Source organism: Stenella coeruleoalba (assembly GCF_951394435.1).
Source record: "Stenella coeruleoalba genome assembly, chromosome: 13".
Lineage (NCBI taxonomy): Eukaryota > Metazoa > Chordata > Mammalia > Artiodactyla > Delphinidae > Stenella > Stenella coeruleoalba.
This window is the reverse complement of record NC_137159.1, coordinates 44089577-44113904: the sequence shown is the minus strand read 5'-3', so window position 1 is coordinate 44113904 and position 24328 is coordinate 44089577. Positions and strand designations below refer to the sequence as shown.

The window sequence follows — 24328 nt, the reverse complement described above, 5'->3', positions numbered from 1 at the left end:
GAGCCTGCACGTCCAGAGCCTGTGCTCCGCAACGGGAGAGGCCACAACAGTGAGAGGCCCGTGTACCGCAAAAAAAAAAAAACACAAAAAAGAATGGGTTAGTTTGAGAGTGAAAGGGGCAAGCCAGTTAGGAGGATACTCTAATAGTCCAGATGAGAGATAATGGTACCTTAGACTAGAGTGGTAGCAGCAGAGATGAAGAGAAGTAGATGAGTTTGGGTTATATTTACAAGACAGAGCTGACAAAGCTTGCTGATAGACTTACATGAGGGTGACGAAGAAAAGAATATTAAATTATTAGTTTTTCTGTGTTTTCTTAATATTAAAAAATAAACCAGTCAAGAAAGTATAAAATGAACAAAGCTACAAATTAGATAAATTTTCTGAGTTATATATTCAATGATCCTTTACTTCTAAAAAACCTTATTCATACTAAACTACTTACATTTCTTTCAACTTCAATTAATCTGTCTTTAACTTTCAGAAGCTCTCTGGTTGTTTCTTGACTTTCTCGCTCCCATTTGTTATCTTCACCAGAAACTGGAGGAGAGCTCTGTACCATCTTTTCCTCATCTTGTCTCTGCTTGAGAGCTTCATAATTCTTTTTCACCTAAAATTTTATTTAAAATATTTTTAAAAATTGAAGTATAGTTGATTTATAATATTGTTTTAGTTTATTTAAAATATTTTAATGGGGAAAAAAACATACCACCAAGGTTATAATATTTATCATAGTTTGACTCCACAATGGTCTGGTGAATGTGAGAGACAGTTCATTTAAAAATATGATAAGTAATATATATGATTATTATGATCACAATTTATGCTTTGCAGAATTCAAATCCTTTCCTGTAGAAATATTAAATATACTCTGCTTATATGCCATGTTCCTACAATATATTTTGTAATTTCAGATCCTACTGTTTATGACGAAAATATCACTGAAGGATAGATTAACTGGATATAGACATGTTGCTAGATACTAACAATTGTTTTTAGAGCTATTTATAGCTGATTTAGAGATTTCAGAGATTCCCATATCAGGAACAAATAAAGACTTGACACATATATTAATTCCCCGTAAAAAGATACCTAAAGTTGAAGAAGTATCTATATATGTCTGGCCTTTTAAGAAGGATTTTGTTGCTCAGAATGACCTATGTTAATAAATAAATGACTTCTTTATTCAGATACTGATCCACATAAAATTTCTGTAATTCATTTTGATGAAGAGTGAGCAATCCAAGGATATATCTTATCTAGGGTTTTCTGGTTTTCTGGTATAACCAAATCCTACTTTAAGAGAGCAAAATCAAAACTAAAAACTTGGGGACTTCCCTGGTGATGCAGTGGTTAAGAATCCACCTGCCAATGCAGGGGATACGGGTTTGAGCCCTGATCCAGGAAGATCCCACAAGCCACGGAGCAACTAAACCTGTGTGCCACAACTACTGAAGCCTGCAGACTCTAGGGGCCGCATGCCACAACTACTGAGCCCACGTGCTGCAACTACTGAAGCCCGCGTGCCTCAAGCCCATGCTCCGCAACCAGAAACCACCACAGTGAGAAGCCCATGCACCGCAACGAAGACTAGCCCCCGCTCGCCACAACTAGAGAAAGCCTACGTGCAGCAACGAAGACCCAATGCAGCCAAAAAAAACTAACAACTTGGTAATCAGCCAAAATTAACTATTAACTTATTAACTTAATTGCTCTCTTCAATTTAAATTGATGATTATTATACTTATCCTGAATTACTAGTTTATCCTAGGAAATGATTATCATAAATTTCTAAATTAACCCCAAACTTTCTATTGAGACAAGGATATAAATGTTTAAAATAATTCAATGTCTGATGCAACCTTAAGAAAACTTATGGCTCAAACTTTGCTACTACTACTGAGTTAGAAAATAATGATGTGAGACTAAAGAAAAAAGGATGCCAAGATAGAATGTAATTTAAATCTTGGCAAGTGACCTAACAGGTGTTCTGGGATCCTGATTTTCCACTTTTTTTAATACTTTCAACACCCTAATAACATGGATGGATGACATCATTTCCAGTCTCCTATTTTATATTAATTCCCACAGGATCTTTTTTCTAGGCTTATAAGAGTTAAAGATATATGTCATTATTAAGAAGGTGACCTGAGAATAAAACTCAAAACTTCTCATTTTTAGCCCATTGTTCTTACAACTAAGTTTCATATAGAAAATGACATATTTTCCATCAAGGTTTCTCATAGAAACCTTGTTCATATAGAAACTGACATATTTTCCATCAAGGTTTCTCAAGAGGCAGCATATAGGTGCCTTTTTATCTAATTTATTACTCTCCGCCTTTTAATTGGGGATGTTTAGACTATTTATATTTAATGTGATTACTGACATGGTTTGGTTTAAAACTATCTTGTTACTTGTTTTCCATTTGTCCAACCTGCACCTTGTTCTCCCTTTTTTCTTTTTCTGCCTTCATTTGTATTTTTTGATTCTAATTTTATCTCCTTTGCTGGCATTTTAGTAATACCGCTTTGTCATGCTATTTTAGCAGTTATTTTATGCCTATTATTCATATTTAGCTTTCATAGTCTATGTTCAAGTGATACACCTCTTCACGTATAATATTAAAAATTAGAACAGTATAATTCCAGTTGAATACATGTTTATGGCAGGAAGCTAGTCCAATAATAGTCCAATTATGCCAAAATGGCTGGAACTGGAAGATAATGATGGAATTTTAAATCTCTACCTTTTAGACTTGAAATACATCTTATACTAACCCATCCTCAAACCCATTTATTTTCTGGCGTAGTAGCTTCTTGAAATTGACTTTATTTGCAATGTAGTCGCACTGCTTAACAGGGCAAAAAATTTGGAAAATAAAGCAGATTAATGGCATCCGGCACCAAGTTTTATTTTATTTTTTTGGACAACTCTTTATGTTAACTAAACAAAGTTCCAGAATTTCTTCTGCAACAAAATATGTTTCATGTTAATGTCTGAGACCAACACCAGCAATGATGGTATTGGCAAATGAGGAACAAATCCTTTTCCCCTTCCTGCATGAGAAATTCATCTTTGGGTAACTGTTTCTCTGGAAACCTGATAAAATTGGAATGTTCTATGTTACCAGGCAAGACTGCTTAGGGGAAAAATGATCTCTGATTGCTAAATTATATTTGTAATTAAGAGAACTATAAATACCTAATAGGCAGCTACACCTTTGAACTTCTGAGTGCAGCAACTCTTAAATCTTAAGTCTGTGAAGATCTTAAATCCATGCCTTGGAGTTGTTGCAAGAGATGATGACTGCTATGAAGCATGAAGTCTCAAAGCCAGGGCAGCTCCCACACACAACCAACAGTCATCTGGTGAGAAGATGACTCTCAGACAATTATATGAAGATGGACACCTGATAGTGCCCTACCATCAGCTTATATTTCCTATAGTGTTCTGAATCATATGGCTCTAAATGTGGCCTATAGTAAACTTGCTGGTCTGAATGTTTGGTTGACTGTAAAACCATCCTGGGTATGACTACAGAGCTGATAAAAGGGAGAATAAGGCACAACGCGATTCTACCAATCTACCATACACTAACCCTATGGAAAGCGCAAGCCCCTTCAATTTCAGTTTATTCAGGTGGGGAAAATAGTAGCCCCTGCCTCACATACTTCACTGAATAAGTCCAAATATCACAAGAAAACAAATTTAGAAAAGACCTCAAATTTTTGGATTAAGTGCTTTCTTATACCACACATACTATTTCCCTCTACTTGCTATCCTCACATCCATATCTTTGTCTACCAAATTTTTACCTGGATTCTCAATAGGAAAAGAGTGCCCGTGAAGTGTCAGAATCACACTGAGAGTTCTTCCCAATGAAATAAGCCTGCCTCTTCCCCATCCCACTCTCACAATTCTGATATGTCCCTTACTGCATGAGGGACATTCATAGATGAAATAGGATTGAATAAATTATAGTGTATAGACAAAATAGTTTGTTACAAACTACATGACAAAGATCTGTTTAAGAATATTCTAAAATTTAAGAAAAAGGAAGAATAGACAAAATGTTAATAAAATTGTTTCATTTTTATTTTCTACTTTACACTTTTCTGTCCAAATATTTGACAATTTGGGAGTTCCCTGGTGGTCCAGTGGTTAGGACTCGGTGCTTTCACTGCCAGGGCCTAGGTTCAATCCAGGATCAATCCCTGGTCAGAGAACTAAGATCCTGCAAGCCGTGCAGTGGGGCCAAAAAAGAAAGAAAAAAAAAAAGACAATTAAAATTCTTTCCAAGGAAGTCACACTTACTGTTTTAAGTTCTTGGCGCAACTGCTGGTTATAATTTGTGGACTCTTCTAATCGAGCTTCTAATGCAGCGATTTTTTCTTCTTTTATTTCAAGGGACTTCTTTAGAGTAGATTCTAATTTTGATTCCAAAAGTTTGTATCTATAATCCAAGTATAAAAATAATATAGTTCATTATTGGAGGTCAGAAAATTATTTTTAAAGATAATTTATGACCACAGATACTGATATTATAAATAGACTTTATAAAATAGTCTTTTTTAAAAAGAAGCAAATTAAATTATCCTGCTCTTACTGCCCACTCCCCCTTTTAAACTATTCCTGGTAATGAAAAAACAAAAAAATCACTGAGTAAATCACAGCTCCAAATTACATTTTAGGCTGTCAAAAGCAAAAATTAGTACTCAAAAAAAAAAGGCATCTGGAAGATCTGAATCTCAAAATATTCCTTTCAGTTTTATAAGAATAGAATCTATACAAAGAGTAAGTGGATGGATTTATCACATTATTAAGCATTCATCTATGATATTAATATGTAATGTATTTATACAAGTACATATGAATAGTTGACTTAAAGCTCACTGAAGACTTTACATTCAGGGTGTAGAGTACTTGCAGAATATTAAAAAAAAAAGGAATGATATGTTAAGACACAAGATACTGGTGACAGAACAGGAAGAGGAAGATAGATCTGAGTGTCAAAATTTTAGTTATCTTTTTGAATGGTGGGTTAATAAATATTTATATTATTCATAAGAGTTTTATTTTTTTACAAAAAAGGACAGTTCATGAACACACTTTGAGAGTGAACCACAGACTAGGAATTACGGATTAATCTATTTCTACACCTGAGAACCTCAATGACTAAACCAAATAAAAACCTAAAGTACAAATATGAGAAAATTTTATCATACTCTGCCCCTTACTGTAATTAATTTGTGTGTATATATTTTCTGCTCAGCCAGATTTTAAGTTCATTGAGAAAAGAGAACAAATCTCACTCATTTTGGTATTGGCTTGAGTCAACAAACAATTTTAAAGCATGTAATGAGTGTGACTTTGGATATATTAAATTTGTGATGCCTGAGTTCTGGACTGTCCAGATAGAGATGTCCAGTAAGCAGAGAATAATATGGGTATTAGCTGAGATGATGGACAGGAATGCTCATGGAATGGATAAGAGGCTTAACAACATAACCCTAGGAAACCATATTTAAAGAGAAGGCAAAGGAAAAAGAGCTGTTAAAAGAGAAAGACAAGAGTGATCACATTGCACTCTGTTTGAAATTCCACCACTAAATTTACTTTGTTGCACTCTATCTATTTATACGTTCAATTCCACAGTTAGACTGTATATTCCTTGATGGCAAGAATAAATATCTTAATAATAAAGGGGGGTCAGAGGAAACAACATCAGTTGAAAGATGAAAAGGTTAGACTAACAAAAGAATTAGGGATACCATCTGAGATTAGAGGTAAAGACAGATGCAGATACACATAATTCTAAGATGGAGGGGATGGAATGTTAAGGGAATTTATGTCTGTGAACTCTAATTTTCTTTGTGATGTTAAGGTTAACTTACTTGCTGAGAAAGAAGCAGGTTAGTGGCTTAAGACACTTTGTTTCCTGATCCCCCCGATTTGATCATAGTTATTAACTGATCTCAATTCCCTTTCCTAAAAGTTTTATTTCAATATACATACCCTTATCTCCATATCTAATGCTTTCATTATAAATGAAAATGTGTGGATTAATGAATACACTTACATCTTGCCTAGACTATTACATAGCTTCCTAAATGGTCTCTGTACCTTCAAATTTGTCCCTTTTCTAATCCATCTATAATGTCACTCAGGATTGCTCAAAACACCTTTGTGCTTTATTTGCATGGAATGCCCTTCCCCATTTCCACCTTGCAAATTTCTGTCATTCTTCAAGATCCAGCTGAAACATTATTATTTATTTGATGCCTGATAATCAGCAGGTAATAAAAGCTTAATTAACATTGATTAATTGTATGAAGTAAGGTTTGGGAAGAGATACCACAGTGTGAAGGGCCCCTCAAAAGCTGGGTTTGTAAATTTAAAACAGGGTCAGTTAAGGCAGCTGCATGGTTTACTGTACTTTTTGCTCTACATTTAAAATGTCTTACACATGACAGGTAGAAAATCTGTCTGAATAAAGCAGAGATGCATATTCAGTATCTATATTAAAAGATAGTCAACTAAATTGTCCATTAACAATGTGTTTAACTCAAAAAATCTTTTCTCATGAAATATCTATATAGTAATTAATTCAATTAAGATTGCTTGAATTGATTGCTAGAATAAATGCCTCAAATTACCTCTATTTGTTATTATAGAACTAACTTTTAAAAGTATCAATCTATTCTATTAACTTTGAATATTCTCAAAATTACATAAATAAATCCCATATAATCAGCATTAATTTTTCCTATATACATTTAATATAAAATATACTTACTAGAACAGTAATAATGGGTAGACAGCAAAAATACAAATTATATAGTTACAAAAATTCCAATGAATTAAAATCTAGTGTACAAAAAACAATATTCTTAACAATACACACTTCTATTCTAGCTGGAATCACGTGGCTAACTAGATGCCAAATAGTAGACTACTTGAAAATCCAATTAACTGATAGACTATATTTACCATGGTAAATTCTCTTTAAACCTGTTGAACATTCTCAAATTAAAATATATAAGTTAATTTTTTATTGTTTGTCAAGCCTTCGTTTTTCACATTATTTTCATACCTTAATTGCTTCTCAGTCTCAAAATTAATGTTTGAAAAACAAAAAAATTATTTCCACTGTTTCTCAGATAGACTTAGTACTCACCTGTCATCAGTACTCTGCTCATCATGTAAGAGTCGTTCTTTATTTAACCCTATCTTCTCAAGCTCATGAGTTAATTTTTCAAGATCATTATTCATTTGTTGAGTCTTCAGTTTTTCACTCACCAAATCCTTATTTTAAAAGTAATGTAAAACTCACATGAGTGTTATGAACATAAACATCCGAGAAATTCAGCCAAGATTCCAACTACCACCATCCAGGAATACATACAATTTAAACCAGGAAAGACAGAAATGCTGTTGCTGAGCTTTTCCTTCACCAATAAAAAAGAGTTAGGCAACAAAATTATCACCTAGTTCAAAGAGTATTGTTTTCCTTCTTTTAGTTTGCTAATAGTTCGTTTTAACTTTTTAGTGTTTAAAAACTAAAAGGAGAAACTTGTACTTGTGATTACACACCTTAGGCTTGAAAACTGTGGGGAAAACAACACATATGCATTAACTTAATAATGAACTAGAACCTTATTGCACATTTCTTCCTATGAATATATGTTGGATATAACATCCTTCTCCCACCACAAGCACCCCTCTCCCAGTGGAAGAGGCCTAAGATATTGAATTGAATAACTAGGGGGAATTCTTAGAGATGGGACCAGGAACCTATTGTTCATGTCTGTAAGACTGTAGAACAACAGAAAGTAAAAAAAAAAAAAAAAAAAAAAAAAGAAAGGATAATAATGGTCTCTTCTCAATGCCTCTTTAGCAGAAAGGCATATTTCCCAATGTGAGCTTCTGCCAGAATGCCAACTAAGATATTTTTCAATTGAACTTAAAGGGTTATCATATATAGTATAGCATAGGGATAGCAAGTAAGAGCCAAGCATGGTATCTCCTGAGCTATACCAACAATTTATTGCCAATCTACTCATAAATTTCAGAATTCTTCTCAACACACAGATCCAACCAACTACCAATTGCTCAACGTTGACCTTTAAATTCAATCTGATTTGCATTCTGTAGCTTAGAAGTCAAAATTCAAGGGGCTTTGAAGTCTGAAAGATCTGGATTTAAATCCAGGAATCCAAATCTACCATTGTGGTCTTAAGTAAGTTACTTAATGTCTCTGAACCTCAATTTTCTAATCTAATGGAGATAACACCTATAAAGGACTGGCTGTAAAAACTGTCCAGTATTTGGCACATTCAATAATTAGTAGCTATCACATTCAGTAACAGTTTTGATCAAAGGTTTTAATATTACTCTGAAATAAAAGTATAAAATTATAATGTAATAAATAAGTCAGATAACACATGGAAACCTTATTATTACAATTTCTTTAAAAATACAATTTATATTTACTCCTTAGTTTAACAAAAGTAGGAAACTTGGAAACTGCTTCTAATTCTAAATTTCTACTTTGAACCATAAATAGATGATGCAAATTACTGCAATAAAAGTTAAAGAGCCCTGAGTTAAAAATATAAAAAAATCTGTCTGAAATTTAAGTAACTATATTTACCTCTCGTAATGTAACTAAAGTTTTTATATCAATAGTTGCTCTTTTCACAAGCTCCTTATTTTCTTTCTCTAATTCTTTCAGACGAATGCAGGATTCTTTATAAATACCAATCTCTTTGAAAAGGGTTTTGTTTTCTTTTTCCAAATTTCCAATTTTCACATTATTTTCTTCTAATGTGGTATCTTTTATTTCTGCTTGTTGTCGGAGTCTCTTATTTTCCTTCTCCAGTTGTTTCTTATCCTTTTCCAGTTGAGAAGTCTCTTGTTCTAATGATCTGTTTTCTTTTTCTAGCTGTTCTAGTCTTTTGCTAGATATTTTTAACTCTTCTAGGTTTTTTTGCAATGTTTGATTTTCCATCTCTAAGTCTTGTAGTTCACTTTCCAACTGCTGAATTTTTTTATTGCTGTTTTCTAGAGCTTTCTGTAGCCTTTGATTTTCTGTATCTAAACCCTGGTAGCTAACCTCTAAGCGTTCTGTTTTCTTGAAAGATGCTTTCATGAGCTCTAAACCTTTCTTAAGTTGTTCTTTTTCACTTTCCAGTTCTTTGTTTTCTAGTTGTAGCTGAGCCATTTTCATGCTTGCACACTTTAAAGATTCTACATTCCTTCGCAGTTCTAAGTTTTCCTCATCAAGCTGGGAATTCTCTTTCTCTAGGGATTCTAACTGAAAAGTAAGGTTTTTAAAGCTATCCAATGTTTTTTTATATTTCCTATTTTCTCTTTCTAGCTCTGAATTTTCTTGTTCTAAGGCCTCAATTTTTTCACAAGTAATTTTTAAATTGGTTATCTTTTTCTGTAACAATTCATTTTCTTTTTCAAGATGATGTAACTCATTTTCAAGTTCTTCTGCTCGTTCTCCTTTTTCTTTATAATGTTCCAATTCTTTTCTGATTTGCCTTTTTTCAAATTCAATCTTGCTTAGCTTGCTACTTGTTTCCTTGATAGATTCATGGAGAATTTTATTTTCTTTTTCAATGTCTTTCACCCTTGCTTCAGCACTTATCTGGGAGCGCTGCCTTAAGGAGGACACAGTTTGATTCAGATGTTCATTTTCCTGTTCCAATATTTTAATCTAATTAAAAAAAAAAGAAAGGAGAAAATTTAAAACTTAACTGAACATGAATTAAATATTTTAACTTACATAGTTTTCCCCCCTCCAAAAACTAACAGGGAAATCACACCATAAAAAGGTGCTAAGGGCTTCCCTGGTGGCGCAGTGGTTGGGAGTCCGTCTGCCGATGAGGGGGACGCGGGTTCATGCCCCAGTCTGGCAAGATGCCGCGGAGTGGCTGGGTCTGTGAGCCATGGCCGCTAGGCCTGCACATCTGGAGCCTGTGCTCCGCAACAGGAGAGGCCACAACAGTGAGAGGCCCGCATACCACACACAAACAAAAAAAGGTGCTAAAACCGTCTACCTTAATTTTAATTCCAACAAATATTTACTGAGAGATCACCATGTACATATACTGACAAGTCTTTGAAGTTCACATCTTTAGAGAATCCATAATGTAAAGGAACGGTTAAAAGAAATGTATTGAATATTAATCAAAATGATCTTCAGATCATTTATGGTTACATGATTTAAATTCAAATATGAGTATAGGTGAAATGTACATACATATCTTCTTGAAGATACAAGCTTTTACGTTCATTCAATAGATTTCGCAATGCATATACACAGTGAGTCCTCAGTAAATACACTATTTGCTCTATGTGCATGTATATTGGTGTGTATTTGTGTGTATTTATTCCCTAAAAGAATTCTAATTTTGAAACATCAAAATAACAAAATCTCTGGTACATTTTAAAACTAGTCCATCCAATTTATACCATGGCCTACTGTAATGGTTCTTAAAATCCGGTGTGTAAAACAGTCCCAAGAACCTTGTAAAAGTAGAGATTCATACTTAGCTCTAGAATTTTTCTTCTGTAGCTCTATGGAAATCTGTATTTTTATAGGTGGCCTGAGGACTATACCTAGATAATACAAAACAAATCATTTGACTGCTTATTTTTTTTTTTTTTTTTCCTTTTTGGCCGCACCGTGCAGCATGCAGGGTGTGGGATCTCAGTTCCCTGACCAGGGATCAAACCCATGACCCCTGCAGTGTAAGCGCAAAGTCCTAACCACTGGACTGTCAGGTAAGTCCCCATTTTACTTCTAAAAATTAGAAAATTTAAAACAGCCAGTCACTTAATCTATTCAATTCTCAGTTTCCTCAAGCATAAAATGAGAATAACCAATAAACATTTGAAAGCAAGTATGAAAATATCCAAGATATGTGCTGCGACCACTTGTCCCTCCTTAGTGGGATCAGAGTAGAGCTGCATTTCACCCCAACTTCATTCAGGGACTTTAAAATCTGCAGTTCTATTCCACTGACACTTGAAAGCAATTCAAACACAGGTACCACAAAATTTTATACCAGATAATTATTAAGCACACTGGCAATTTAAAAAATTCTAAGCTTTCCCTTCAACTTTCCTAAAATGTATGGGACAGAAAATAAGTTAAAACCATAGTTATGTTAAAATCTAAAAAATTCTAAAATATTTCCATTTAACGTTATTATGAACATTTTGCACAAGCTTTAAAAAACTTGTGTTAATAAATTTTAAAATATGTTGCTTAATAGGAAATTTAAGAACCTGTCTCTCTGAATTTTCTCTAAGTGTTTCAATTGTTTTTTCAAGCTGAGCTTTCTCCTTCATTAGATCCTTGCTTAAAATCTGACAATTCTGAAGACTTTGCTTTTCTTGAATAATCTCATTTTCAAGAATTTCAACCTGGAGAAAAAGAAACCACAAAACAATATATCATTAAATATTTCACAATAGTGGAAACATGTAAAAACAAAAGCTAATCATTGAATAAAGGATAGAACACAGTTTTAATACTCAAATTTAAGAATTTCATAGAAATTTAAGAAATTTAAGAATTTAAGAATTTCATAGAAATTTAAGAAATTTAAGAATTTCATAGAAAAATTCAAGTATTGATAACATTCCAAGCTAATTTTAGCAGCTGTATAAAATGTACAGAACATGACTATCTTTCTTATCCTCTGCATCTTTGAGAGCAAAGTTCTACTTCTAAACACAAACATAACTAAATACATACACACATGCCATATGAAGAATGTACAAATCTTATTGAAAACTCTCTTGGCTTGAATGGATTTGTAAAGTGAAATTTTAATTAGTCAAGGAATTTCAGCGCTCAAGAAGGAAAAGATGAGAAAATGAGGAAACAAGAAGGGACTTGGATTAAAATAAAAAGAAAAGAGAAAGAAAAAAGGAGACTACTAGAGAAAAATAAGGTCTGAACAAAACTCCAGCAAATAAATTATACGTTTAAATTTATTATGAATTACACATTTTAAAGATATAATAAAGTATGAGGTTAATAAATATGAAAAAGCAAATTCAACTTCAAAATATACCAAACTATTGATTTCCCATTATATAACATATTCAAACCAGGTAATAAAAAATATAAAGAAGATTTGGGTATGTAAAATACTCCACTTCAAGTTTAAATATTACTTAAATCCTTATATTAATAGTAAGGAACGCTAAGAAATAATATCTCAAAAGCATCAAGTCACAAATCTAATCCAATAACTCAATTCAACATTAATTTATACAATCAGGAAACTTTAAGCTATTAATAACTAATCTGGTTCTCCCATTATTGACTGAAATATATGGATAGTAGTTATTTAATTAAATGCATCTGTTGTGTTATGGAATTCAAGTGAAACATTCAGCTTACAAAAGATATACAATGAATTGATCAAAAATTCCTGGAATCATAAGAATTTACTAATTAGACTTTAAAGCTAATTTCAAAATCAAATTTCCAGATCCAATTATAGTGACAACAAAAATAAAACTGTTCCAAATTCTAAATGGCCACTCTTACTTTAACACTATATTTATTGTGAAATACTTATTAAGATTATTTGGTTAATGAACTAAAGATGATGCAAAAACGTTTTAAGAGAGTAAAAATCTTGCAAGAAAATCAAGGAGTCTAGTCTACCTGCATTATCAAAGGCAGTAGTTCTCAGGGCATGGCTCCAAAACAGCAGAATGAGCATCCCCTAGGAACTTGTTGGAAATGAGAATTCTTAGCCCCCACCCCAGACCTACCAAATGACAAGCCCTGGGCATAGAGCTCAGCAATCTGTACCTTAACAATTCCTGAAAGTGATTCTGAGGCATACCTGTTCAAAACTACTGGTCTAAAAATTAGAGGGATTTTCATAACCGAGTCTAGAAACCCAGGATCCATCGAAGGAAAAACTAGACATGGCTGACTACAAATAGAAATAAAAATTAATTCATAAGGACACATGTATAAGAATATTTATTACAGTATTGTTCACAGTGACCAAGAACAGGAAACAAAAGTGAAAGCACATTTTAGAGAGTATATGTGATGGGAGGGGTTCATAATAAAAATATCAGGTATGCTTTTATAATATGATTTCTATTTATGTATAGTGTGTGTGTGTGTGTGTGTGTGTGTGTGTGTGTGTGTGTGTGGGCAGAAAGATATGCAAAAATAAATTACTTGGTCTAACTGTCCCACAATTGGAAAACAGAATATCTTAGAGATATTGCAGGTTTGGATCCAGACCACTGCAATAAAGCAAATACCGCAATTAAATGAGTCACATGAGGGCTTCCCTGGTGGCACAGTGGTTGAGAGTCCGCCTGCCAATGCAGAGGACACGGGTTCGTGCCCCGGTCCGGGAAGATCCCACATGCCGCGGAGCGGCTGGGCCTGTGAGCCATGGCCGCTGAGCCTGTGCTCCGCAACGGGAGAGGCCACAACAGTGAGAGGCCCGCGTACCGCAAAAAAAAAAAAAGAGTCACATGAATTTTACGGTTTCCCAGTGCATATAAAAGCTGTGTTTACACTACACTGTAGTTTATTAAGTGTGCAATAACATTATGCCTAAAAAACCAATGTACACACCTTCAAATACTTTACTGCTAAAAATGTTAACCATCATCTGAGCCTTCAGCAAATCATAATCTTTTTGCTGGTGGAGGGTCTTGCCTAGTCGTTGATGGTTGCTGACTGACCAGCGTAGTAGTTGCTGAAGGTTGGGGTGACTGCAATTTCTTATGCGTTGATTGACTCTTCCTTTCATGAATGATTTCTCTGTAGCATGCAATGCCATTTAACAGCATCAGAATATTTTTCAAAATTGGAGTCACTTCTCTTAAACATTGCCACTGCTTTATCAACTTTATGTAATATTCTAAGTCCTTTGTTATCATTTCAACTATCTTCACAGCATCTTCACCAGTAGATTCCATCTCAAGAAACCACTTTCTTTGCTAACACATAAGAAGCAACTCCTAATCTATTAAAGTTCGATCATGAGAGTGCAGCAATTCAGTCACATCTTCAGGCTCCATTTCTGATTCTGGTTCTTTTGCTATTTCCTCCACATCTGCAAAACTTCCTCCACTGAAGTCCTGAACCCCTCCAAGTCATCCATGAGGGTCAAAATCAACTTCTTTCAAACTCCTATTAATGTTGTTACTTTGACCTCTTCCCATGAATCGCAAATGTTCTTAATGGCATCTAGAATGGTGAATCCTTTCCAGAATGTTTTCAATTGACTTTGCCCAGATCCATCAGAGGAATCACCTTCTATGGCACCTATAGCCTTACAAAATATATTTCTTAAAGAATAAGACTTGAAAGTCGAACTTACTCCTTGATCGATGTGTGGCAGAATGGATGTTGTCTTAGTGGGCATGGAAACATGAATCTCATTTTAAGTCTACACCAGAGCTCTTAGGTGAACAGGTGCATTGTCAATGATCGGCAGTATTTTGAAAGAAATTTTTGTTTGAGCAGTAAGGTCTCAAAAGTGGGCTTAGAATAGTCAGTAAATCATATTATAAACAGATGTGCTGTCACCCAACCTTTGTTGTTCCACTGAGAGAGCACAGGGAAAGTAGATTAAACAGAATTCTTAAGGGCCCTAGGATTTCTGGAATGGTAAATGAGCACTGACTTCAATTTCAAGCCACCAGCTGCATTAGCCCCTTACCAAGAGAGTCAGGCTGTTCTCTGAAGCTTTGAACCTAGGCACTGACTTACCCTATCTAGCTATGGAAGTCTTAGACGGCATCTTCTTCCAATAGAAGGCTGTTGTGACTACGCTGAAAATCTACTGTTTAGTGTAGCCACCTTAATTAATTATATTAACTAGATATTCTGGATAATTAAATACAGCTTCTACATCAGCACTTGCTGCTTCCTGTTGTACTTTTATGTTATGCAGACAGCTTCTTTCCTTCAATCTCACAAACCAACCTCTGCAAGGTTCAAACTTTTCTTCTGAAGCTTCCTCACCTCTCTCAGCCTTCAAAGAATCAAAGAGAGGGCATTGCTCTGGATTAGGCTTTGGCTTAAGGGAATTTTGTGGCTGGCATGTCTTCTATCCAGACTACTAAAACTTTCTCCATATCAGCAATAATGCTCTTTCACTTTCTTATCATTCATATATTCACTGGAGTAGCACTTTTAATTCCCTTCAAGAACTTTTTCTTTGAACGCACAACTTGGCTAACTGGTGCAGGAGGCCTATCTCTCAGCCTGTCTTGGCTTTCAACACGCCTTCTTCACTAAGCTTAATCATTTCTAGCTTTTGATTTAAAGTGAGAGACGTGCAACACTTCCTTTCACTTGAACACAGAGGCCACTGTAGGTTATTAACTGGCCTAATTTCAATATTGTTTGTCTCAGGGAATATGGAGGGCCAAGGAGAAGGAGAGAGACGGGGGACTCACCAGTCAGTGGAGAAGTCAGAACACACACACCATTTATGGGTTAAGTTCACTATCTTACATGGGTGCAGTCTGTGGCGCCCTCAGACAATTACAATACTAACATCAAAGATCACTGATTAGACATCACCATAACAAATACAATAACAATGAAAGAGTTTGAAATATTGTGAAAATTACCAAAATGTGACACAGAGACATGAAGTAATAAGCAAATGCTGTTAGAAAAATGGTTCTGATAGATTTGTCTGATGCAGGGTTGCCTTAAACTTTCAAGCTGTAAAAACCACAATTATCTGTGAAGTGAAGTAAAATGCAATAAAAAAAAAGGTACACTTGTATTTCTTTTCAAAGTCTAGTTAAAATTCAAGTTTCATAATCCCTAAATTGTGGTCTCTAAATACCACTTCCCACTAAAAGGAACAAGCGCTTTTTGGAGAAATGGCTGTTTTCAGGACTGAGGCAGGAAATGTTTAAGAGAACACTTTGTCGTGGTAGAAAGCAAGGAAGCTCTCCAGGAGTGCTAAGGTCATGTCATAAGGATTCAGGAAGCAGCTTAAAGAGTTGGGAGAGTAAGAAAAATAAATACAGTGTATTAAAATGCTTTACATATTTTTAAATCCATGAGTTCATAACAACACTAAAACAAACAACAAACTCACTCATTAACTATCTCAGCAGGATATGAGAGAACTGATTCATTACTAGGAAACTGGTAAATAAAGGTAAAGAATCAAACATTCATCCTACTTTACCCCTAAGAGCTGTTCTCAGAGTAACCAGTGGTGTTTTTTTTTTTTTAAACCAATAGTTTTTAAAAAGAAAAGTTTTTTCTTATAGAAATACTCCAGCTACCAAATTAAGAAGGGATGATATAATATCAAGATTTTGTAACCTCTGATTAATTCAGGGATCTAAGCAAATGATTTTCTATGACAACTAACATCACAGAAAGAGAGACAACCAGACATGTGCCCCCTGTTTGAGGTTTCTTCAACAGAAAAATTGCTAGGAAAGAAGAGTCAATCTATAGACTAAAAAAGACTTAAGGGACACATCAACTGATTGAATGTACTGATCTTATTTGGATTCATATTCAAATAAAATATTTTTTAAAAATCTTAATAGATTTGGAAAAATTTAAATGCTGGCCCAAAACTATGATATTTTAAGTGTGATAATGTCACTGTTCTTTTTTAAAAAAAATTCCTTACTTTTTAGAGATTTATACTGAGATATTTATTGGTGAAATAGTATGACATCTAGGATTTACTTCAAAATCATCTAGTGGCTGTTAGGAGAGTATCAAGGGTAGAAGTAAGACTGGCTATAAGTTAATAATTATTGAAGCTGAATGAATGAGTCTAGAGCTGAATGAGTTCATTCACTTCACATTTATGTAAGTTTGAAATTTTACATAATAAGTTAAAATAATATTGAGGGTACACTAAAAGTTGGAAAATAAATGTTCTATCTCAGTGCTATTTATTTATACTTTTACATATACTTTTTTACATTACATTAAATATTAATTTTTATTTACCTTCTTACTTAGTCTTTGATTTTCTTTTTCAATTTTCAGGATTTTGGAAGTGGTGCCTTCTGCAGAATCCATAGTACTCCGAAGCTCTTCTACAGTTTTTGTCAAACTCTGATTTTCCATCTCCAACTTCAACAACCTACTTGATGTCAATTCATTTACCTCATGGCCCAAGGATTTCTGTGGTGCTATAATATTGAAAAATACGTCACTGGTAAAACTATGTTTACTCTTCACTATTTAAAATATTTAGTGTAAATACACTAAATCACCTGGTCCTTAACTTTATAAAAAATTTATAAAGTTATGCAAGATAGACACAATAAGAAAAGAGATATAAAATACAGGTAAATATTGAATTTCTAATGCATCCATAAGCATTCTAGTGAAAAAAAAAAGTACAAAATTTAGACTGAAGTGACTAGACTTTCAGTTCCAGTTCCATGAGAAATTAACTTTAACCTCAACGACTCTTAGGTTACTTTGACAAAATATAGTTATTACCCTGTGTATCTAATAGAGTCACTGTGTGACTCAAATAAGAAGTATAAAGCATATCCTACGTCACACTTTCAAAGATAAAGGAAAACAGTTTGAGGGGGAAAAAAATCCTAATCTGATTCTGAGAAAGGCAAGACAGTACTATACACTGGTCACTTCGAAAAAGTCTTTCTCTAAATGAAGAATCCCGGCTAATAACGTATAAACAGCAACATGCAGTCCATTCTGCCAACAGAAATCATCTTTCTAAGTAGCTTTCAGCAATCTATTTTTTAAAATAAGAAAACTGAGTTTCGACTTCTGTAAATGATGCTCTCCAGTAAGCCAAAAATAATTATTTTTAATAACCCTATAACAGACTCATTAAATATTTTGATGATATAAAAATATTAGGATTTACAAATGAAATATGACACTTAGAATTTATTCTGAAATCCTAGACTTCAGGAAGGGAAATAAACAGAAATACAGGAGAGAACTTCTGGGTCTGTCTACTTTTGCGTACATTTGAAATCCTCCATTATAAAAAGCAAAAAAACACACACACACAAACATGTAGCCACACAAGTCACACATTCTTTTAAAAATGAGGTAGAGTAAAATATCTCCTAGATTTTAAGTAAAGAAAGCCTCAATTCTTATTTCAAGCTTTTGTTCTAGTCAGCACATTGTTAATCTTTTATTAAAAGCTAGTATACTAGGTAGTCATTGACTTTTTATAAATTCCATTAGTTGTCCAAGTCTTCTTAAGTACAACTCTAATTGCATGATTTGAGGTCATGCATTTCAATTAAACAAGATCAGGCTACAAAACATATGCCTTAATAAAGCTTTCAATACTACATGCTTTGAGGAAGCTTCCAGTCAGACTACAGAGACTTTAAAAGGATACTTACGACACATTTTTAACATGGAAGATTGTCTACGTTATATTCTTAGATGAAAAAAGGAATCTTAATTGTATATACACACTGATCTGATGATATAAAAAATAACCCTGTGTAGGAAAATTCTAGAAGCAAATTTTGTGAAATGTAAGAGGCAAGAATTATTAGTGACTTTGATTTCCTTCTTTATCTTTTTCCAGAGTTTGCAAATTTTCTAGAAAGTCCCTTGTGTAGTTAAAAAAAAAACTATGCCACACTAAATGAATTTTATTTTCTATGACCCCTGCAAAACAACTGTGATTAATGATAATAATAAAAAACACTCAAATGCTTACTATTTACTAGGCACAGTTCTTCACAGGGCTTCATTAACAAATTCAACCCTCACAACAACCCTGTAAGATAGTACTTACTATTATTATCCCCACTTAACAGGTGAGAAAACTCCTAACAGTGTAATTTTAACTGTTGTAGTAGAAAACATTTAAGTCTGAATTGTTTTCTTTGTAACTCAATTCACATGGAATACAGTAAAAAAGTTCCACAAATATTTTAAGTAACACATCCCAGCAAATTCATTCTCAGCTGAACATAGTCACTTACTATGAAGTCAATTTACATGGGGTGCCAGAATCCGGAATTAGGTTCTCAAGAGTAAGATTAGGAAAAGCCTAATAGTAATAAATATGATGAGTCATCTGTAGAAGTAACTTCTTTAAGCGCCAGGTTATAAGCTCTTTCAGACCTTATGTCTACCTCACCACTATATCCTCAGGGCCTGGTATAATATTTTACACATGGTAGGTGCTTAATACATATCTGCTGAAGGAAGAAAAACAGGTATAATAATCTAAATACTGGGTAACTAAGGAATTAGGGAACGAGTCTAATTCAAATAAATGTGACCTGGGTATAATTTCAATAAAGTATTATATAGCAGTATTAGCAAACTCAAAGCTTTAACACAAAAAGCTACATCGTATGTGTGTGCCCCAGCTTTAATAAAGAGGACAAGTTAATGTGGAGCCTAGGGAAATAGAGCCAAAAGTTAAAAATTTATCTGGGGTCTTTCATTACCTCCAGGGTATAAATGGTAGGTATAATCCCAAAATCCAACATACTGATGAAAGTAGCCATAAAGATCCTTAACTTGCTTTATTCTGGCTACATATTCACCAAAGAATATTCCCACTGCATTCTGATTTCCTATTTAGGTTTGCCTAAAGTCAAAGAACATGGTGACCAGCTAATGACTTTTCTTTTCTATTTAGTAGATGGCTGTATCTCTCAAAATAAATAAACTGATATCCCAGTTTATTGTGATATGAACATGAAATTGTGCCTAACTGATCGAATCTGCTACTGCACTCAAAGTTGAGTTATAAGACATGCAAAGATAAGGACCAGACCCAGGCATATGGAAATTAACACATTACTCTGTGAAATTCTATCTAGAGAGATATGTGGCCTTTTGCGACATCTCCAACCAGGGAAAATAAAGAACAGCAATGAAATATCCAGAAATGTAAGTATAAATACAATTTCATTTATTCATTCATCCATTTAAATAAAAAAAGAGTATTGGAAATACCTTCAGAAAGTTCACTAGTTCTGGATATTTGTTCCAGCTCCCAGCCAAGATGTAATGATTCGTCCATACTTTGTTTCTGTGCCATTTCCAAAGTCATATTTTCTTCCATTAATTCTTCAATCTTTTTTCTATCCATATCACGCTCCTTTTTTATTGGCAGGGAGTAGGGAGAGAAAAGAAAGCTAAGAAACAGTACAATTTCAAGCTAATATTTTATTACTTATAACTTTCATTTATCAGAAACTGTATAATGAGATAAATTGTGAGTTCCTTAAAATTTTCACAATTTGAAGCTAGTAATCAATATAATTATTACTGCCAGTCACTAAACTGATCAGGTCTTTGACATCTTTTTATAGTGATCTTTGGGGACACTGAAAACACCTCTTCATAGTCATTATGTTGTTTTAATGATATAACAAATGATTTCTGACCCAATGATAAATTTTAGCAAATAGTTGTATTTCTATATTCTAAAGGAGTGTCTGCACAACGGCTTATTACGGTTTTCTGAAAAGCAGTAGTCAAAATTAATCAATAATACCCCTCTGTAACAAAAGCAGAAATTTCTACTACTTCTGAATTCATATAAAATTGGAAGCATCTAATTTATTTAGCTATCTCTTCTCTGTTAAGGCCTTAAGGACACTAACCAACCTTGTCACTATAGGGAAATCAGATAAATCTTAGAATTTTTACTTACAGGCCATGTAATAAATCTATCTTATAATACGTACCATTTCCATATCATGCAGTTTAGCCTTCAGTTGTAAATTTTCTTTTTCTAATTCATGTAATTTATCAGAACGAGCTCGAGTTCCTTCTAATTGGTCTTCCAACATGGTTTTTGTTTCTAATAAAACTTGATTGTCTTCTTTTAATTCCTGTAAACGTTTCAGGTAGGCTTTATTTGTCACAAATACATTAATATGTTAATCTTTAAAGCTCTGAAACATAAAAATTCTTTATTATAAAGTAAGACATTAAGCGGTCTTTATCAACAGTTCTATGCAAGAGTAAAGCTACTGAGTAACAGAAACATAGTTGGTTTCATTTTATTTCCCAGAATTTAAGTTATTATATAAACAAAATACTCAGGACTTACATTAGGATGAATAATACTACTATAATTTCACATGAAATTGTCAGGGTATATTTAAATTCCTTAGTCACAAGGATAAGGAACTCAGTGTAAGTAGTCTTCCAGATATTTAAGACACCAATCGCCATAGAATCAGGGCTTAATTAATTTACTGAAATAGATTTAGGTTTCTCTCTACTTGAAAGTGAAGAATTTGGGGTTTTTGAGTAAAATACCAAGACTTGAATTAAGACTCACAGAATCATAAACCAAGGCTTTATCAATAAATATTTTATATAAACATCTTTAAACTCCTACGTATGTTTTGAAGACATGTTCACAAATCTATATTGCTAAGTTTAAGCCTACAGTTTATAAGCTGAAGTCAAGAGAAAGTATATTAAAACAGTGGCATCCATGAGGATCCCTTAATAGTGCCATGCATACGCCTATTTAAACAATTGACAAAGAACAAATATACACCTTATCTTTGCACTCTATTGGGTCTATTTTCTGGTAACATTCAGGCTAAGTTCTAACTTTCTCTTATAATGTTTTCATTTCCTGATTTAGCATACTCCTTCTTTCTTATCCCCATATTAAAACTGACCAAAATCTCCTCTGTTTACAGACAATGAAGAAATCATGGAGAAAGGAAAAAAGAATGCCAAGAAGCAAGGATTTTCAGATTCTTGCTGTCAAACTCAACATCATGTAACACAGAACTGCAACCATTAACTAAGAAAAATTGTTTTTTCTTTGTTCATACATATATATAAAGAGAGAAGACAAATGGGGGTGGGAGGGAAGAGAGAGAGGGAGAGAGAGAGAGAGAGAGAGAGAGAGGGGGGGGGTGGGGGGAGGGGCAGAGAGAGAGAGAGAGAGGGAGACAGATATTGATTTCCCCTTCATTGATCCTAATTTAGTATTCTGAGTTGAGCAGCAATCAGAAATGTGTTTCGCACTCACTTCTAGGGACGAGTTAGAAATTAGTAGAGATATATACTTTATTGTGATTTCAAAAGTGTTCACTACATGTAATACTAAATGAAGGAATGAAAGAAGAGCTCCAAAGAATTCAATAAAATGAATAGAATCCAAAAATCCCTTTTTACAAGTCTAACCAATATGCTAATCTATCATAAAATAAACACCTGATGCTATTTACAGTTTGCTCAATGTTTCCAGAGTTCCTTACATTTATTAAAGTGCATTTTAAATGCATTTTGAAAAATCATAATACTTCTAAAGAAAAGAATTGTGAATGGTTTAAATTACATAACATACCTCAACTCTTGCCTTATAAAATTCAATATCATGTAGCCTCTCTTTGTATCTGCTAACTTCACTTTCCAGCTTATCAACTCTGACAGCCTTCTCCCGAAGCGCATCTAATTCATCTCGATACATTCTTGCAGAACGAGCATCCGAAAGCAAATTCATGTTCTAAATATAAACACATATTAATATTTAAAATATTATTTTCTATTTTCAAATTGATAATCCTTGGGTTGTACAATTTGAAGAATTTACCAAAAAAACACACCAAAAAACAATGACTTGTGTACTTTTTTTTTGGCCGCGCCCTGTGGCATGTAGGATCTTAGCTCCCTGACCAGAGATCAAACCCGTGTCCCCTGCATTGGAAGCCCAGAGTCTTAACCACTGGACTACCAGGGAAGTCCCTGACTTGTGTACTTTATTATTATTTTAAAATTATTTATTTATTTGCACGGGGTCTTCATTGTGGGAGGCGGGCTCCTTAGTTGCATTTCACCAGCTCCTTACTTGCGGCACATGAGGTCCTTAGCTGTGGCATGCAAACTGTTAGTTGCGGCATGCGTGTGGGATCTAGTTCCCTGACCAGGGATTGAACCCAGGCCCCCTGCATTGGGAGCGCAGAGTCTTATCCACTGCGCCACCAGGGAAGTCCCTGACTTGTGTACTTTAAAAGTGTGATTTTTGTGGGACGATGAGGCCAAGTGGTTAAGGCGATGGACTGAGAAAAGTGTAAATTCAATGGTATATAAATTACACCTTAATTATTTTTTTTAAATGGGGAGATCAAAAAGCCTTTTTTAAAACCAAGAATATGCATTTTAAACATATATGTTTCTAGGGACTTCCCTGGTGGTCCAGTGGCTAAGACTCCATGCTCCCAATGCAGGGGGAGTGGGTTTGATCCCTGGTCAGAGAACTAGATCCCACATGCTGCAACTAAGAGTTCACATGCTGCAACTAAAGATCCCAAATGCAGCAATGAAGATCCTGCACATGGCAATGAAGATCCTGCATGCCACAACTAATACTCAGTGCAGCTAAATAAATAAATATTAAAAAAAATAATAAAATTAAAAAAAATATGTTTCTATACAAAAATAAAAGCATATGCTGTATAAAAACTTTTATATATAATGTTCTCCATTAAGAATGTAAAAAATATTCAGGATATTTTAAAGTAAGTAAACCTCTCCTCAACATAACCATTTGCAATGAATTTAAGGTGAAAAGTTAACTTTAAAATGCCAGATAGTAAAAACACAGAAGAGGCAAACTCTTACAAAAGTTTAGAGAAATAATGTTTCTATCCAGACATGTTACCAAAACCCTGCTGAGTTTTTTGTTTCTTTGTTTGTTTGTTTTTCCGGTACGCGGGCCTCTCATTGTTGCGGCCTCTCCCGCTGCGGAGCTCAGGCTCCAGACGCGCAGGCTCAGCGGCCATGGCTCACCGGTCTAGCCGCTCCGCGGCATGTGGGATCTTCCCGGACCGGGGCACGAATCCGTGTCCTCTGCATCGGCAGGCGGACTCTCAACCACAGCGCCACCAGGGAAGCCCATGCTGAGTTTTTAATACTTTCACATCAATGATTACTTGCATATGATTAGTGCATATCTTTACGCCATTTGAAATAAGTATTAAAATTCAACCTTTTTAAAGCCCTCTTGTAATCCTTTGAGTAGCAGTAATCAAAGTGCGATCCAGGGAAATCTGTGGGTCCCTGAAACCCTTCCAGGGAATTCATGAGGTCAAAACTATTTTCATAATAATACTAAGACAGTACTTGCTGTTTTCACTCTCATTCTCTCATGAAGGGACAGTGGAGTTTTCCAGAGGCTACATACATGGCATGTGATATCTTAACAGATTGAATGCAGAAATATTCAATAGATATGAGAATCTGGTAGTCTTCAATTAATCCAGGCATTTAAAGAAGACTTGCCAAAAATATAAAAGACTACTATTCTTCCAATTT

General features: G+C 34.2%; 1 protein-coding gene across 5 annotated transcripts in view; it reads right to left on the bottom strand.

Moving 5' to 3' along the window:
* Window positions 1–24328, bottom strand: part of CCDC88A (coiled-coil domain containing 88A) — a 190799-nt gene that overhangs the window by 30428 nt on the left and 136043 nt on the right. For all 5 annotated transcript variants that reach the window (XM_079940521.1, XM_079940522.1, XM_079940523.1 and 2 more), the window contains 9 exons: window positions 22362–22520; window positions 20731–20877; window positions 19994–20138; window positions 17018–17202; window positions 11305–11442; window positions 8657–9727; window positions 7181–7308; window positions 4318–4456; window positions 446–610 (listed from right to left, as the gene is read on the bottom strand). In XM_079940521.1, the coding sequence (XP_079796647.1) occupies window positions 446–610; window positions 4318–4456; window positions 7181–7308; window positions 8657–9727; window positions 11305–11442; window positions 17018–17202; window positions 19994–20138; window positions 20731–20877; window positions 22362–22520 (2277 nt within the window). The remainder of the gene's footprint in view (window positions 1–445; window positions 611–4317; window positions 4457–7180; window positions 7309–8656; window positions 9728–11304; window positions 11443–17017; window positions 17203–19993; window positions 20139–20730; window positions 20878–22361; window positions 22521–24328) is intronic.